This window comes from Gallus gallus, chromosome 31 (genome assembly GCF_016699485.2).
Source record: "Gallus gallus isolate bGalGal1 chromosome 31, bGalGal1.mat.broiler.GRCg7b, whole genome shotgun sequence".
In the NCBI taxonomy this organism is placed as follows: Eukaryota; Metazoa; Chordata; class Aves; order Galliformes; family Phasianidae; genus Gallus; species Gallus gallus.
Window position 1 is genome coordinate 938,553 of NC_052562.1, and position 16,564 is coordinate 955,116.

Consider the following 16,564-nt stretch of genomic DNA (forward strand, 5'->3'; position numbering starts at 1 on the left):
CTGTAGAAGTGTAACGGAGCTGTAGAAGTGCAACCACAGCTATGGCAGTGGAACAGAGCTGTGGAAGTGTAACCACAGCTATGGAAGTTTAACCATAGCTATGGAAGTGTAACCACAGCTATGGAAGTGTAATGGAGCTATGGAAGTGTCACCATAGGCTATGGAAGTGTAATGGAGCTGTGGGAAGTGCAAACCATCGCTATGGAAGTGCAACGGAGCAACAGCGTCGGAAGACTGCGAGCCTGAGACGCTCAAAGCAATGAGTGCCAGGAGAGGCTTAGCGGCGTCGGAAGCCAGGGGGTGGAAGGGGATGGATTTCACTGACCACTGCGCAATTTCTCCCTTGTCAGTAGGGGGCGTGCGCCCATTATTGCAATACGAAGCAAAGTAGAAATTGTTGGTCTTGAGCGTTTCTCAGAGAAAGCAGCCACGTGCAGCCGACTGCACGGCCTGCTGTGTTAATGGCTGGGATGCACAGGGCTGCAGCGCTGGCGTTCTGCTGGATCTGCTCTTCCTTCCCACAGTGACAGCGGAACGCGGCAGAAAAGCGCAGCGAGGCGGCAGAGCAGCAAGGAGCTGACGTACAGAGCGCGGGTCTGCTTCGTGCCATGGCAGTGGGCGCAGAAAGAAATGCCGGGAGGGGTCTCTGACCGCCCGGCGGAGGGGTGTGGGGGGAGGGGAGAGCTCACGTGGCAGAGCCCCGCACCCCGCGGCCGGCAGCGAGGGGCGAATCCGAGCCCGAGCCGGCTGCCAACGGCCGCTCGCTCAGGCAATCGGAGCCGCGGCGCTGGCGCTGAGCAAGGAGAGGCCGGGCCGGGCCGGGCCGTTGCGCGGCCGTTGCCGTGAGGCGCGCGGGCCGGAGCGGCGCGGGGCTGCGGCCGTGCGGAGCCCCGTGTGCGGGGGGGGCGGGGGAGGGTGTGGGCGCGAGGGGGGCCCCGGGCCGATGGCAGCCGGCACAGCCCCACGGCTGAAGCGGCTGCTTACAAAGGCAGGGGCTGCCGTGTGCGCTGCGGGAGCCCGAAATGGACTGTGAGGGGCCCAACCGGGCCAGCCCGGGCCGGCAGGCTGCAGCGCGGCCGGGTGAGGCTCAGAGCTGGCAGGCCTCTGCCCCCTCCGCTGAGGGTTCGTTGCGGCGGAGCTTCTGCCCGGAGGGGCCACATCCGGCACGGCAGGATTCGGCTGGTTAGTGTGCGAGGCCGGGAAAGCTCGCAGGCTGGGGCTCCGGGGCAGGCGGAGGATGTCACAGCGCGGCTGACATCACCGGGCTGCTGAAGCTGGGTGCTGTCACAGTGCGTTTCCGTGACGACGACGGGCCCTCCCCAAGGAGCCGAGGGGGGCTTTGCTGCTCTGTTTGTTACCCGGCGCAGCCTGTCGCGGGGGGGCTGGGCAGACAGTCTTGCCAAAGAGGCCTGTGGTCCAGCACAACTGAGAGCACAATCCTTTTGTTTCTCCTCGAACCCTGGCCAGGCTGTGGGGAGAAAAGCAAGAGGAGAAAGAGGGCACCGGGTGTTGGTGTTCCCCGGACTGCCACGTGGATCGGTTCATTCAGTGCAGTCAAGGCTGGACCGGCTTGCAGCGGCTTTGGACACCTCGCCCACGGGATGGATGCATTGCTGTACAACTCCCCAGTGGCCGGGAGAGCTTCTCCAGATGCTCATTGCCAACGGGGCTCCCCGGGAGTGCGGATCTGGTGATGGTGAGGTGTGCGGCGCTTGGTGATGTGTCTTTCTTGAATCACGGAGCTCGTGTAGCACGATTAGGCCCGCTGCCTTGCTTATTTCCTTCACTGTTAAGCTTCTCTTTTGGCTTTAGACACTGCTTTATTTTTTGGTAGCATTTTGTACTAGGCAGTAAAATAAGCCTATCCCTTACGTTGGTGTCTTTGCCCTTCCCGCTGACGCCGTTGATTGGCACCACGACATTAGCACACGATGGGCACGTACTTGGACGTGGGGGACGTGACTTGAAAGGCCAGCATCAGGAAGGTCTCCTTTGGAGAGAGACGTAGAGATTTGGGCTTGTTGAGCGCGGAGAACAGAAGGCTCTTGGGAGGCCGCGTGGCTGCCTTCGGAACGCGGGCCTCAAAGATCACCTAGTTCCACACCGCCTGCAGCGGCCCAACAGCGAGCTCAGGCTCTAGGTCAGGTTGCTGAGGCAGGGTGCCACCCAGGCTTGAACCTGGAAACTACGGGGCGTGCACAGCGTCTGTGTGTGGGCAGCCTGTGCCAGCACCTCACCACTGGGCTGTAAGCAGCCCAGTGCCCGCTGCACACCGATGTTGGGTTGCTGTGAGCAATGGGTGCCCGCCCGGGGCCGGGCCGCTCGGCGGGGCAGGGGGCGGCAGCGGGGCAGGCTGGGCCAGGCTGCGGGTTGGACGCGCGTGGAAGAGGAGATCCCCTCTCCCTGCCGGTGACCTAACAGAGCTCCAGGTGACGCGGGCTGATGTCACAATGGGATGCACTGCATCACAAGGATGTGTTTCCTGGGGCAGCGGCAGTGCCGGCACTTCCCTGCAAGGCCTGGGCGCTGCTGGAGCACTGCTCAGGGGCTCTGTCCTTCTGTGGCCAGGAGTCAGGTCAGGGGCAGCAAGGCTGCACCGGGCGACCCTCGGTGACGCGTGGAGGAGCAGGGGCACTTTGCAGAGAACTGTTGGTTGAGGAGCCAGGGAGGGCATCCTTAGCTGCGAGCCGAGGGCTGCCGGCAAGCGACATGGAAGGCTGCTGGGACTGTGACCATCAGCTCGGAGCTGGTCTACACGTTCCCAACGCTCCTGCATCTCTCTGCCGAAGGTCAGGCTTTCCGGGCCCCCTTGGCAAGGCATCGCAGGGGGCTGTTACAGCTGTCAAAAGCCGCAGCTCCTGCTCTCTGCGGTTGGCTGGACGTGGCTGGGGGGCTGCTGCGAGAGCCCCGCCCAAGGGTCCCGCTAGGCTCTGGGGACGATGTGGCAGCCAGGTCCCGATAGTAGAGCTGCCCAGAGCCCCCAGGTTCCTTTAGGCATGGCGAGTCCCCTGTGATAGGGCGGTCCAAGGCCAGGTTTCCCTGGGAGACGGTGTTTCCGTAGGTTCCAGCTCTGGGAAAGAGCGTCAGCTCTCCTCCATCCGATGTCCCGGAGGCTTCCTATGTCCCCGGTTCCCCTCTGGGCTCTGCATAAGGCTGAAATTGGAGCAAAGCCCAGCCGGCTCTGTAGCCATGGTGGTGTTTTTCTGGGGTGTTTGCGTGCGCCTGTATCGATCACTGTCTGGGTGAGGAGCTTGCCAAGAGGCTGTGAAGAGGCTGGCCTGGAGCCTGACACGTCCTTTTCTTTCCTTTGCAGAGATTGTGGCGATCTGGGATGCTGTGGTCTGATTACATCCTGGAACAGATGAAGCTGGACAAGGTGGGCTGGTGTCCTGGTGGCCCTCGCCCTGGAGAGGGCCCTAGGTTCAGTCCTGCCCAGAGCGTGGGCCCCGCAGAGGCAATCCCTCCCTGAGCACCACAGCAGCACAGTGAGCCCAAGCCGGGTGCCCAGAGCAGCTTCTTGGCCAGCTGGGAGGGAAACCAAGGCCAGAGCTGCCCTGAGCAAATGTTTGGCACAGGCAGGGGCTCCACTCTGCCCGGTGGTCAGGATGGGGAGAGCAAAGGGAGAAAGGGGGGGATTTTTCTGGCCCTGCGCCAAGCATAACCCTCGGGAATCAGTCCCAGGCTGTAAATGTCCCCTGTGCTGCAAATATCCGGGCTCCTCTCTAGCCAAGGGTGTCGGAAGTACTATGCGGAGGTGGCGGTATTGCAGGGACACAGATTTTTCCAAAGCTTTCCAGAGAGCGCCATCTTGCCCCGCTGCCCTTTGGGAGCGGGGAGGGCGGAGAGCAGTGCCGCCCTGCTCTTGATGTTCGTGGCTTTTGCCGCCCCTGAAGTACACACGCGTCAGCCTTTCTGTCTTTTCCCTGTGCAGGGAGTCCTGGTCCCGGGACTCGGGCTCTTTGCTGCGGTCCGAGAGCAATTCCACAGCAAAGAAGTGGCGGTGTCGGTCCGAAGACCTGTCTTCCAGCTGGACATCGGGGTGCTGTGGCTGCAGGACCTCCAGTCGCCCACCGACATCATCCCCGGTGAGAAGGCAGCGGCCACCTTCCCCTTCCCGCCCCATGTCCGGCCGGGCGTGTTCTCCCTGCTCTTTGGAAACGGCTGGGAGCAGCAGAGAATTGTCTGCAAAGCTCGGGGTGCAGCGTGAGTTCCTCCAAAAGGAACCACAGCCCAACCCAACCCAACGACAGCCCAAGAGCTGTTTCTCTAAAGGACCTTCTCTTTGGGACTTGGTTATGAATGTTGCATGGGAATGTGGCTTGCTGTGGCAGTGAGGATGTGCCTTCTCCTTGCAGACGATGTCAAGATTGAGCGGCTGAACTACCGGCAGCTCTCGCGAGCCACCGGCATCTCGCTGCACGTGGTGCAGCGCTGCGTGCGAGAGACCGTCCTCTTGTACTGTCACCTCCTGAGGAACAAGGCGCACGTCTCATTCGCCTTCAAGAACATCGGCGTTATGACGTACGAGGACGACTTCCTCTGCATGAGGTTCTTGTCCAGCTGCATTACAACGCTGGAGAGCAATGCCAGCCTGACTGCACTGCTCCACACTGTAAGTTTGAGGAGGTTTTGAGGGTGCGCCATCAGATCACCGCTGGCCAGCCTGGATGTGGCAGGCCAGTCAAATGCCTTTCCCCACGCTTGCCCCCTCCGCTTTCTCCACTGGCACAGAGATTTCCTGGATCTCTGCCCCTGCGGCAAGCCTGGCAGTGCCCTTGCACGGCCTCAGTATTTTGCCGTCCAGCTCCTCCAGAGCAGAGCAAAGCTCTGATGTTCCCGGAAGAGGCTTTGGTGGAGAGCAGCTTTCTCTTGGCATGGGAGCCAGGCTTGCTTCCTGTCAACAAGAGCCATGAAAAAAATGGCCTAGGCAAGCCTCCAGCAGGTCTGTGTCCCTTTGCAGAGAATTTGGCCGGCCCGTTCTGCTGACTTCGGGTCAGAGACTACCGCTCATGGAATCCAGGTGTTGCCGAGGTGAGTGCATTTCCTCTGCAGCACTTAGCTGGCCAGGAGACGGGCTTCCTTCCCACCTCCTCCTTCTGAACGTGCCCTGCTGGGTCTCCGTGCTCAGCATGCGGTCGGGGAGAAATCCTGGAAAGCCTGGCTCCTGCTTCACTACTGCTGCCTTTTGGCTGTGTGTGTCTTCTCCCGGAGGGATGGGGAGTCAAGGTTGTGTTACTGGTGCCCAACCGGTCCCGATTCCCATCAGAGAGAACGGCCTGCACGTGGAAAAGAATTTGGGCTACATGTGCTGGTTTGGCATGGACAGGAAGGGAAGGGGTGCCACGCTTTGCGTAACACATAGATAAATACCGCCGACAAGCTGCATGGGGTAGGAGGTCATCCTTTTCAAGGCTTGTCACTCTTTGTTTCCAGGTTTCAGCTCGCTGTGAAAAAGAGCAGAGCAGAGGCCGCCGCAGAAAGGAACGCTGCAGTGGCGCGGAAGATGAGTAGAGGTGAGGGAAAGGGTCCCAGCAGCAGGAGGGCGGGCCCTGTCCCATGCCGGGTGGCCGGATCCACGTTCACGTGCCACGCCCGTGGGGCTGCTGTGAAGAGCTTCTTCCTTTCTTGGTTCCAGGGGGCACTGCCGGCAGGCTGCTACAGAAGCGGAAGACACTTCCCCCCTCCATGCTGCTGCAATACCAGGCAGGCTCAAGGCAGCAAGATGTGGCAAAGAAGCCTTCTGCCAGGTGAGATCCTTGGGCAAAAAGAAGAAGGAGATGCGTGTGCTCGTGTAGGAGTGGCCTCCTCCTTGGACCTGCCAGCTCCGCGCATTCAGAAAGGCTCCTGACACACGTGTTTCCCAGTGGGGGCCGTCCTTCTCCAGGGACGGCGAGCGTGCAGCATGCTTGCCTGCGGCAGGCACAGCAGCTGCATGTTCCAGCCTGGTCCCCGATCCCTGGGGGAGCTGAATGCTGATCCCTCTTGATCGCAGAAGCTCTTCTCCCGTCAGGGGTCTCTCCACGTTGCACCGGAGCCCATCTTTATGGTTGTGGGAGCATGGGGGGAGACCAAGGTGTCCCAGGCTCCTGCAGACTCCTCTTGTGCCTGTTTGCAGCGTGCTCCCGCCGTGTGCAGGCAGCTCCCACGGGAGAAAGCAAGCAGGACAGAAGGAACCATCTACTCCTGCCCAGACCAGCACTGCACTCCCTGCGACAGAGGACTCTAAGAGAGTGCTGCAGGTACCGGCTCTGCCTTGCTGCAGGGACTGTGCTGCTTGAGACTGCACAAATGTTAGCATCATAGAATCACAGAACAGTGCGGGTTGCGAGGGACCATTCAGATCACCTAGTTGCAATCCCCTGCTGTAGGCAGGGACCCCTGTCTCTAGACCAGGCTGCTCTAAACCTGATCCAGCCCGGCCTGGAGTGCTTCCGCACGGAGGGAAGCAAAAGCCTCTGCGTGTGCAGTGATCTGGAGCACAGGCCTTTGGGTGCCATCATTTCTCATTTCTGCCCACTCCTCCGGCTCCTCTGTAGCTGGAGGGTGTTGCACACCTGCCCTGTCTCTTCTCGCCTCCTGGCCTGCCACCTGCCACAGCACCCTGATTTTGAGCAGGGGCTGTGGGAGTGGGATACGACCAGTGAGCCATGTTTGCCACAAGTTGCGGATCCTGGCCTGGCTTTGGGGCCCCTGATCCTTCAGGGTCAAAGCAGTGCCGACAGGCCAGGCCTGCTCCTCCAGAGGCGAGGAGCAGGAGCGTGGAGCTGAAGGAAGGCCCCAGGGGCTGAGGCTGATCCTGTATGCTGCTGTCTCTCTGCAGGAGCTCCGGGAAGTGTCTGCCCTGTGGAATGAAGCAGACCGCACGTGGCCCGTGTACCAGCAGCAGGTAGAGCAAACGCGGGCAGAAAGAGCGGCATGGGAAGGCTGGAGTGCAGGGGAGGACCAGCCTCCACTGCAGGTACTGTCAGGGATCGACCCTGCTGACAAGAGCCGCCGTCCTCTGAGCCAGGGTGCGAGCTCAGCAGGGCTCAGGGGGTGGGAGCAGGACGGGCAGCGAGCGGCACGGCAGGGGCTGGCCTGCTCCTCCCTGGGAGGAGAGCTTGGCATCAGCCCCGCAGGGAGAAGGGTGGCGGGCAGCCGTGGGCTGGCAGGGCCGAGTCTCCTGCTTGCCAGGGCCTACAGCAGGGCCCTTGACAGAGGGCCTGTGGGAAACAGCCCTGTGCTCCCAGCCGTTTTGCTGACACTGTCTCCTCTTTGGCAGCGGTTTGCCAGTGCGAGCGTGTGGGCTCCGCGTCCTCCAGCCCAGCCCCGGGGACAGCAAGTGAGGAGGAGGTGGAGGAAGGATGTGGATCCTCCGCCGGGAAGTAAAATGGGAACAGCGACCAAGCTGGCACTGCATGCCGAGTAAGTGTGTGCGGGCTCTGTTGGCTGCCTGAGGCACTCGGGCAGCTGTGACCCTGCAGCTCGGGGACGAGCACGGCCCAGGCCAGAAAGTGCTGGCGGGGTGCAAGGGTGGGGACACGCGGCAGCACGGGGGTGCGGGGCTGGGTGAGGGGAGAGCCAGAGGGGGCTCAGCAGAGCCTGAGGGATGACTTTGTCCTCCGGTTGCAGCCTCCTCTCCCCGCGAGCAGCTCAGGTGCTCCAAAGGTTGGAGCCCCACCTCCATCAGCAAGAGGCTTTTGCTGACACCGCGGAAAGAAACCGGCAGAAGCTGGAGCTGAAGCGGCAGCTCCCCTGGTAAGCTGCATAGGCAGCAGATCCTGAGAGCCGGGCTGGAGCCCAGCCTGCGGTACTTGCCTGCGCTCAGCCCGTAACGCTCCGTGCACTGTCCTTTTCACCTCCCTAGTGCTCGATGCTCGTACCGCTCCAGAGGGGAAGGTGCTGGCAACAGTGCTGGAGCTGTCGGCAAGGGGGCTGGGAAGCTGTCCGGATTTCCACCTGTGAATGGCAAATCGTAGAATCAAAGACTTGTAGAATGGCCTGGGTTGAAAAGGACCTTGAAGATCATCTAGTTTCCACCCCCCTGCAATGTGCAGGGTTACCAGCCACCAGTCCGGGCTGCCCAGAGCCACATCCAGCCTGGCCTTGAATGCCTCTGGGGATGGGGCATCCACCACCTCTCGGCAGGCTGTTCCGGTGCGTCACCAGCCTCCGTGGAGTGAAGAACTCCCCCTAATATCTAACCAAATTCTTCCCCCCTTTCTCAGTTGCAAACCATTCCCCCTTGTCGTATCACTGTCCACCCTCGTATAAACAGCCGTTTCCCCTCCAGTTTATTTCTTCCCTTCAAGCATTGGAAGGCCGCAGTGAGGTCTCCCTGGAGCCTTCTCCTCTCCAAACTAAACAAGCCCAGTTCCATCAACCTTTCTTCACAGGAGAGGTGCTCCAGCCCTCTGATCATCTTTGTGGCCCTCCTCTGGACTTGATCCAACAGGTCTGCGTCTTTCCTGTACTGGGGGCCCCAGGCCTGGACGCAGAGTATCCCAGATAAAAATAAAGAGAATTGGCGTTCTTTCCAGTCAGTGTGCTGGTGTCGTGTCTGTCGCCATAAGCTAACGTGAGGCAGCTGGAGCTGTGCTTTGCGGGAGGAATTTGGGCGGCAGCGAGAGCTGTTCCCGAGGCCCGGTAGGCCCGTGCTCTCCAGGAGTGGTCTCCCAGGATGACAGTCACCTCTGCCGGCCGTGCCCGTTTCCTGTGCAGAAGTCGTGTGTCACCTCGTACCCCCACAGCTCCCTCCCAGCAACAGAAATTCCGTGGCAGAACCACGGGGGAGCTCCGTGGGGACGAGGAGCAGGCAGGGGCAAGGGGAACACGAGGGCACCTGAGAGACCTTTCCCGCCAGGGCTCGAGAGCACTCCTGCCTGCAGCTGGGGAGTGTATTGCCAAGGGTTCTGCAAAGGTGGATGCGCTTGCTTTGAACTGCCCCCGGGCTGATTCCCAAAATCAGAAAGGCAAAAGCCCAGCTTGAGCTCAACCTGGCTGCTGGGGTAAAAGGGAACGAGAAACTCTTTCACAAGTATATCTAGAGTAAGAGGAGGACCAGGGAGAATCTCCATTCTCTACTGGATGAGGCTGGGAACGTGGCCACTGAGGATAAGGAAAAGGCAGACGTTCTGAATGCCTTCTTTACATCTGTCTTTAGAAGTCAGACCGGTTATCCTCAGGTTTCTCCACTCTCTGTCCTGGCAGCCTTGGCTGGGGAGCAGACTAGACCTCCCACGATTCAGGCGGAAACAGTCACGGACCTGCTACTCCATCTGCACTGCCACAAGTCCATGGGACCGGGTGAGATTCACCCGAGAGTGCTGAGGGAACTGGCGGAGGTGATAGCCGAGCCGCTTTCCATCATCTATCAGCGCTCCTTGTTGGCGGGAGAGGTCCCAGAAGACTGGAGGCTTGCCAGTGTGACTCCCATCTACAAGAAGGGCTGCAGGGAGGATCCGGGGAACTACAGGCCTGTTAGCCTGACCTCGGTGCCGGGGAAGATTATGGAGCAGATTGTCTTGAGGGAGATCACACGGCATGTGCGGGACAAGCGGGGGATCAGGCCTAGCCAGCATGGGTTCACGAAGGGCAGGTCCTGCTTGACCAACCTGATCTCCTTCTATGATCTAGTGACCCGTCTGGTGGATGAGGGAAAGGCTGTTGATGTAGTCCACCTAGATTTCAGCAAAGCCTTTGACACTGTCTCCCACAGTATTCTCCTCGCAAGTCCGTGGCTTGGACAGATACACTCGTGGCTGGGTAAGGAAGTGGCTGGAGGGCCGGGCCCAGAGAGTGGTGGTGGATGGAGTTAAATCCAGCTGGCGACCGGTCACGAGTGGTGTTCCCCAGAGGTCGGTGCTGGGGCCTGTCCTGTTTTATATCTTCATTGATGACCTGGATGAGGGCATTGAGTGCACCCTCAGTAAGTTTGCAGATGACACCAAGCTGGCTGGAAGCGTTGATCTGCCTGAGGGTAGCGAAGCCCTACGGAGGGATCTGGATAGGTTGGATAGCTGGGCTGAAGCCAATGGGATGGGATTCAACAAGACCAAATGCCGGGTCCTGCACTTTGGCCGCAATAACCCCAGGCAACGCTACAGGCTTGGGGCAGAGTGGTTGGAAGACTGTGTAGAGGAAATGGACCTGGGGGTGTTGATTGACGCTAGACTGAACATGAGCCAGCAGTGGGCCCAGGTGGCCAAGAAGGCCACTGGCATCCTGGCTTGGATCAGAAATAGTGTGGCCAGCAGGAACAGGGAAGTAATTATCCCCCTGTCCTCAGCACTGGTGAGGCTGCACCTTGAGTACGGTGTCCAGTTTTGGGCCCCTCACTGTAAGAAAGACATGGAGGCCCTGGAGCGTGTCCAGAGGAGGGCAACAAAGCTGGTGAGGGGTCTGGAGCACAGGCCTTACGAGGAGCGGCTGAAGGAGCTGGGGTTGTTCAGTCTAGAGAAGAGGAGGCCCAGGGGAGACCTTATTGCTCTCTATAACTACCAGAAGGGAGGTTGTAGTGAGCTGGGGGTCAGCCTCTTCTCTCGGGTGACTAGTGATAGGACTGGAGGGAATGGCTTCAAGCTGCGCCAGGGAAGGTTCAGGCTGGACGTTAGGAAATACTACTTGTCTGAAAGGGTGGTCAGGCACTGGAACGGGCTGCCCAGAGAGGTGGTGGAGTCACCGAGCCTGGTGGTGTTCAAAGAGTGTTTGGATGTTGTGTTGAGGGACATGGTTTAGCGAGAACCATTGGTGAAGGGCGAATGGTTGGACTGGATGATCCTGTGGGTCTTTTCCAACCTTAGCGATTCTATGATTCTATGATTCTTTCTTTACTATTGCTAACCTCCCCATCTTCCCCACATCCCTTAGTAGCTTGGAACCTCTAGTGTTGATTATGCTCTGAGTCAAGACTTACTACTTGTTCATACTGGGATGAAGCGTGCAAGGGTGAAGAAATTGTTATTCTTAATAATCAACATATCTATCAGAGTACGCAGAACAGCAAGATGATCAGTTTTGATAAATTATTATTATCCATCATCGAAGTAATTAGTATTATCCATCAAAACTCCCTTACTATGCATAGTAAGGTAGTTTTCTTACATTAGAAGTGCTTCATAGTCTGGAGCAAAAACACAAAAGGGTAAAAAGAAAGAGGGGAAACTGTGGGAGGCAGACTGTGTTTTTGCAGTGCAAGTTTCCAGTATTTCTGTATGTAGCACAGGATAAGCTGCCTTTCGCAAAGAAAGCTGCTGAACAGAGTAAAGTTGAGACTGGGGCGCTCCGACCTAGGTAAAACTGGCACAGGCACTAGGTAAGGTAGTTCTATAAGGCAGGGGAGAGTTCGGTACAGGACAGGGCTAGTGTGCAGATTGTTGAAAATACTGTCCTGCTATCGTCATAAAAAGACCACAAAACACCCAAAGGCAATGGGTTGGTAACAGACGTTGTACGGAAGTGTAACACAGCTATGGAAGTGCAACAACAGCTATGGAAGTGTAATGGAGCTGTGGAAGTGTAATGGAGCTCCGCAAGTGCAACCATAGCTGTGGAAGTGTAATGGAGCTGTGGAAGTGTAACCATAGCTATGGAAGTGTAACAACAGCTATGGAAGTGTAACGGAGCTGTAGAAGTGTAACGGAGCTGTAGAAGTGCAACCACAGCTATGGCAGTGGAACAGAGCTGTGGAAGTGTAACCACAGCTATGGAAGTTTAACCATAGCTATGGAAGTGTAACCACAGCTATGGAAGTGTAATGGAGCTATGGAAGTGTCACCATAGCTATGGAAGTGTAATGGAGCTGTGGAAGTGCAACCATCGCTATGGAAGTGCAACGGAGCAACAGCGTCGGAAGACTGCGAGCCTGAGACGCTCAAGCAATGAGTGCCAGGAGAGGCTTTAGCGGCGTCGGAGCCAGGGGGTGGAAGGGGATGGATTTCACTGACCAGCTGCGCAATTTCTCCCTTGTCAGTAGGGGGCGTGCGCCCATTATTGCAATACGAAGCAAAGTAGAAATTGTTGGTCTTGAGCGTTTCTCACAGAAAGCAGCCACGTGCAGCCGACTGCACGGCCTGCTGTGTTAATGGCTGGGATGCACAGGGCTGCAGCGCTGGCGTTCTGCTGGATCTGCTCTTCCTTCCCACAGTGACAGCGGAACGCGGCAGAAAGCGCAGCGAGGCGGCAGAGCAGCAAGGAGCTGACGTACAGAGCGCGGGTCTGCTTCGTGCCATGGCAGTGGGCGCAGAAAGAAATGCCGGGAGGGGTCTCTGACCGCCCGGCGGAGGGGTGTGGGGGAGGGGAGAGCTCACGTGGCAGAGCCCCGCACCCGCGGCCGGCAGCGAGGGGCGAAATCCGAGCCCGAGCCGGCTGCCAACGGCCGCTCGCTCAGGCAATCGGAGCCGGCGGCGCTGGCGCTGAGCAAGGAGAGGCCGGGCCGGGCCGGGCCGTTGCGCGGCCGTTGCCGTGAGGCGCGCGGGCCGGGAGCGGCGCGGGGCTGCGGCCGTGCGGAGCCCCGTGTGCGGGGGGGCGGGGGAGGTGTGGGCGCGAGGGGGCCCCGGGCCGATGGCAGCCGGCACAGCCCCACGGCTGAAGCGGCTGCTTACAAAGGCAGGGCGGCCGTGTGCGCTGCGGGAGCCCGAAATGGACTGTGAGGGGCCCAACCGGGCCAGCCCGGGCCGGCAGGCTGCAGCGCGGCCGGGTGAGGCTCAGAGCTGGCAGGCCTCTGCCCCCTCCGCTGAGGGTTCGTGCGGCGGAGCTTCTGCCCGGAGGGGCCACATCCGGCACGGCAGGATTCGGCTGGTTAGTGTGCGAGGCCGGGAAAGCTCGCAGGCTGGGGCTCCGGGGCAGGCGGAGGATGTCACAGCGCGGCTGACATCACCGGGCTGCTGGAAGCTGGGTGCTGTCACAGTGCGTTTCCGTGACGACGACGGGCCCTCCCCAAGGAGCCGAGGGGAGCTTTGCTGCTCTGTTTGTTACCCGGCGCAGCCTGTCGCGGGGGGGCTGGGCAGACAGTCTTGCCAAAGAGGCCTGTGGTCCAGCACAACTGAGAGCACAATCCTTTTGTTTCTCCTCGAACCCTGGCCAGGCTGTGGGGAGAAAAGCAAGAGGAGAAAGAGGGCACCGGGTGTTGGTGTTCCCCCGGACTGCCACGTGGATCGGTTCATTCAGTGGCATCAAGGCTGGACCTGCTTGCAGCGGCTTTGGACACCTCGCCCACGGGATGGATGCATTGCTGTACAACTCCCCAGTGGCCGGGAGAGCTTCTCCAGATGCTCATTGCCAACGGGGCTCCCCCGTGAGTGCGGATCTGGGTGATGGTGAGGTGTGCGGGCGCTTGGTGATGTGTCTTTCTGAATCACGGAGCTCGTGTAGCAACGATTAGGCCCGCTGCCTTGCTTATTTCCTTCACTGTTAAGCTTCTCTTTTGGCTTTAGACACTGCTTTATTTTTTGGTAGCATTTTGTACTAGGCAGTAAAATAAGCCTATCCCTTACGTTGGTGTCTTTGCCCTTCCCGCTGACGCCGTTGATTGGCACCACGACATTAGCACACGATGGGCACGTAACTTGGACGTGGGGGACGTGACTTGAAAGGCCAGCATCAGGAAGGTCTCCTTTGGAGAGAGACGTAGAGATTTGGGCTTGTTGAGCGCGGAGAACAGAAGGCTCTGGGGAGGCCGCGTGGCTGCCTTTCGGAACGCGGGGCCTCAAAGATCACCTAGTTCCAACCGCCTGCAGCGGCCAACAGCGAGCTCAGGCTCTAGGTCAGGTTGCTGAGGGTGCCACCCAGGCTGAACTGGAAACACCCGTCGGGACGGGGCGTGCACAGCGTCTGTGTGTGGGGCAGCCTGTGCCAGCACCTCACCACTGGGCTTAAGCAGCCCAGTGCCCGCTGCACACCGATGTTGGGTTGCTGTGAGCAATGGGTGCCCGCCCGGGGCCGGGCCGCTCGGCGGGGCAGGGGGCGGCAGCGGGGCAGGCTGGGCCAGGCTGCGGGTTGGACGCGCGTGGAAGAGGAGATCCCCTCTCCCTGCCGGTGACCTTAACAGAGCTCCAGGTGACGCGGGCTGATGTCACAATGGGATGCACTGCATCACAAGGATGTGTTTCCTGGGGCAGCGGCAGTGCCGGCACTTCCCTGCAAGGCCTGGGCGCTGCTGGAGCACTGCTCAGGGGCTCTGTCCTTCTGTGGCCAGGAGTCAGGTCAGGGGCAGCAAGGCTGCACCGGGCGACCCTCGGTGACGCGTGGAGGAGCAGGGGCACTTTGCAGAGAACTGTTGGTTGAGGAGCCAGGGAGGGCATCCTTAGCTGCGAGCCGAGGGCTGCCGGCAAGCGACATGGAAGCTGCTGGACTGTGACCATCAGCTCGGAGCTGGTCTACACGTTCCCAAACGCTCCTGCATCTCTCTGCCGAAGGTCAGGCTTTCCGGGCCCCCTTGGCAAGGCATCGCAGGGGGCTGTTACAGCTGTCAAAAGCCGCAGCTCCTGCTCTCTGCGGTTGGCTGGACGTGGCTGGGGGCTGCTGCGAGAGCCCCGCCCAAGGGTCCCGCTAGGCTCTGGGGACGATGTGGCAGCCAGGTCCCGATAGTAGAGCTGCCCAGAGCCCCCAGGTTCCTTTAGGCATGGCGAGTCCCCTGTGATAGGGCGGTCCAAGGCCAGGTTTCCCTGGGAGACGGTGTTTCCGTAGGTTCCAGCTCTGGAAACTCAGCTCTCCTTCATCCCGATGTCCCGGAGGCTTCCTATGTCCCCGGTTCCCCTCTGGGCTCTGCATAAGGCTGAAATTGGAGCAAAGCCCAGCCGGCTCTGTAGCCATGGTGGTGTTTTTCTGGGGTGTTTGCGTGCGCCTGTATCGATCACTGTCTGGGTGAGGAGCTTGCCAAGAGGCTGTGAAGAGGCTGGCCTGGAGCCTGACACGTCTTTTCTTCCTTTGCAGAGATTGTGGCGATCTGGGATGCTGTGTCTGATTACATCCTGGAACAGATGAAGCTGGACAAGGTGGGCTGGTGTCCTGGTGGCCCTCGCCCTGGAGAGGGCCCTAGGTTCAGTCCTGCCCAGAGCGTGGGCCCCGCAGAGCAATCCCTCCCTGAGCACCACAGCAGCACAGTGAGCCCAAGCCGGGTGCCCAGAGCAGCTTCTAGCCTTCTTGGCCAGAGCTGCCCTGAGCAAATGTTTGGCACAGGCAGGGGCTCCACTCTGCCCGGTGGTCAGGATGGGGAGAGCAAAGGGAGAAAGGGGGGATTTTTTCTGGCCCTGCGCCAAGCATAACCCTCGGGAATCAGTCCCAGGCTGTAAATGTCCCCTGTGCTGCAAATATCCGGGCTCCTCTCTAGCCAAGGGATGTCGGGAAATACTATGCGGAGGTGGCGGTATTGCAGGGACCACAGATTTTTCCAAAGCTTTCCAGAGAGCGCCATCTTGCCCCGCTGCCCTTTGGGAGCGGGGAGGGCGGAGAGCAGTGCCGCCCTGCTCTTGATGTTCGTGGCTTTTGCCTGCCCCTGAAGTACACACGCGTCAGCCTTTCTGTCTTTTCCCTGTGCAGGGAGTCCTGGTCCCGGGACTCGGGCTCTTTGCTGCGGTCCGAGAGCAATTCCACAGCAAAGAAGTGGCGGTGTCGGTCCGAAGACCTGTCTTCCAGCTGGAACATCGGGGTGCTGTGGCTGCAGGACCTCCAGTCGCCCACCGACATCATCCCCGGTGAGAAGGCAGCGGCCACCTTCCCCTTCCCGCCCCATGTCCGGCCGGGCGTGTTCTCCCTGCTCTTTGGAAACGGCTGGGAGCAGCAGAGAATTGTCTGCAAAGCTCGGGGTGCAGCGTGAGTTCCTCCAAAAGGAACCACAGCCCAACCCAACCCAACGACAGCCCAAGAGCTGTTTCTCTAAAGGACCTTCTCTTTGGGACTTGGTTATGAATGTTGCATGGGAATGTGGCTTGCTGTGGCAGTGAGGATGTGCCTTCTCCTTGCAGACGATGTCAAGATTGAGCGGCTGAACTACCGGCAGCTCTCGCGAGCCACCGGCATCTCGCTGCACGTGGTGCAGCGCTGCGTGCGAGAGAGACCGTCCTCTTGTACTGTCACCTCCTGAGGAACAAGGCGCACGTCTCATTCGCCTTCAAGAACATCGGCGTTATGACGTACGAGGACGACTTCCTCTGCATGAGGTTCTTGTCCAGCTGCATTACAACGCTGGAGAGCAATGCCAGCCTGACTGCACTGCTCCACACTGTAAGTTTGAGGAGGTTTTGAGGGTGCGCCATCAGATCACCGCTGGCCAGCCTGGATGTGGCAGGCCAGTCAAATGCCTTTCCCCACGCTTGCCCCCTCCGCTTTCTCCACTGGCACAGAGATTTCCTGGATCTCTGCCCCTGCGGCAAGCCTGGCAGTGCCCTTGCACGGCCTCAGTATTTTGCCGTCCAGCTCCTCCAGAGCAGAGCAAAGCTCTGATGTTCCCGAAGAGGCTTTGGTGGAGAGCAGCTTTCTCTTGGCATGGGAGCCAGGCTTGCTTCCTGTCAACAAGAGCCATGAAAAAAAATGGCCTAGGCAAGCCTCCAGCAGGTCTGTGTCCCTTTGCAGAGAATTTGGCCGGCCC

The 16,564-nt window shown here is 59.6% G+C and overlaps 2 protein-coding genes across 6 annotated transcripts; both read left to right on the top strand.

The window, feature by feature from the left end:
• The first annotated feature begins 1,561 nt into the window (after positions 1-1,561).
• Positions 1,562-7,997, top strand: LOC121107845 (coiled-coil domain-containing protein 81-like). Of its 3 annotated transcripts, none has more exons than XM_040654243.1 (11): positions 1,562-1,676; positions 3,932-4,085; positions 4,356-4,612; positions 4,961-5,031; positions 5,434-5,513; positions 5,636-5,747; positions 6,116-6,239; positions 6,821-6,958; positions 7,262-7,404; positions 7,612-7,737; positions 7,847-7,997. In XM_040654243.1, the coding sequence occupies exons 1-11, from the start codon at positions 1,602-1,604 to the stop codon at positions 7,956-7,958; spliced, it is 1,392 nt and encodes a 463-aa protein (XP_040510177.1). In that variant the 5' UTR covers positions 1,562-1,601; the 3' UTR covers positions 7,959-7,997. The 3 variants fall into 3 exon arrangements, with proteins under 3 accessions (XP_040510177.1, XP_040510180.1, XP_040510178.1); XM_040654246.1 differs by having other exon boundaries at positions 6,821-6,886; XM_040654244.1 differs by lacking the exon at positions 1,562-1,676 and adding an exon at positions 3,317-3,376.
• A 4,432-nt stretch (positions 7,998-12,429) lies between these two features.
• On the top strand, positions 12,430-16,031 carry LOC121107856. 3 transcript variants are annotated; one of them, XM_040654338.2, is made up of 5 exons: positions 12,430-12,777; positions 13,064-13,295; positions 14,911-14,972; positions 15,517-15,671; positions 15,942-16,031. In XM_040654338.2, exons 1-5 carry the CDS (start codon positions 12,541-12,543, stop codon positions 15,955-15,957), a joined length of 702 nt encoding a protein of 233 aa, XP_040510272.1. In that variant the 5' UTR covers positions 12,430-12,540; the 3' UTR covers positions 15,958-16,031. The 3 variants fall into 3 exon arrangements, 2 of the variants coding, with proteins under 2 accessions (XP_040510272.1, XP_040510271.1); XR_005842258.2 differs by having other exon boundaries at positions 12,430-13,300; XM_040654337.2 differs by having other exon boundaries at positions 12,430-13,273.
• The last annotated feature ends 533 nt before the right edge of the window (positions 16,032-16,564 follow it).

Coding starts and splice junctions, on each gene's coding strand:
- LOC121107845 (XM_040654243.1), top strand. CDS start 1,602: ATGGATGCATTGCTGTACAACTCCCCAGTGGCCGGGAGAGCTTCTCCA. Junction 1,677..3,931: donor ATTGCCAACGGGGCTCCCCG/GGAGTGCGGATC, acceptor TTCCCTGTGCAG/GGAGTCCTGGTCCCGGGACT. Junction 6,959..7,261: donor AGGACCAGCCTCCACTGCAG/GTACTGTCAGGG, acceptor CCTCTTTGGCAG/CGGTTTGCCAGTGCGAGCGT.
- LOC121107856 (XM_040654337.2), top strand. CDS start 12,541: ATGGCAGCCGGCACAGCCCCACGGCTGAAGCGGCTGCTTACAAAGGCA. Junction 13,274..14,910: donor ATTGCCAACGGGGCTCCCCC/GTGAGTGCGGAT, acceptor CTTCCTTTGCAG/AGATTGTGGCGATCTGGGAT. Junction 14,973..15,516: donor AACAGATGAAGCTGGACAAG/GTGGGCTGGTGT, acceptor TTCCCTGTGCAG/GGAGTCCTGGTCCCGGGACT.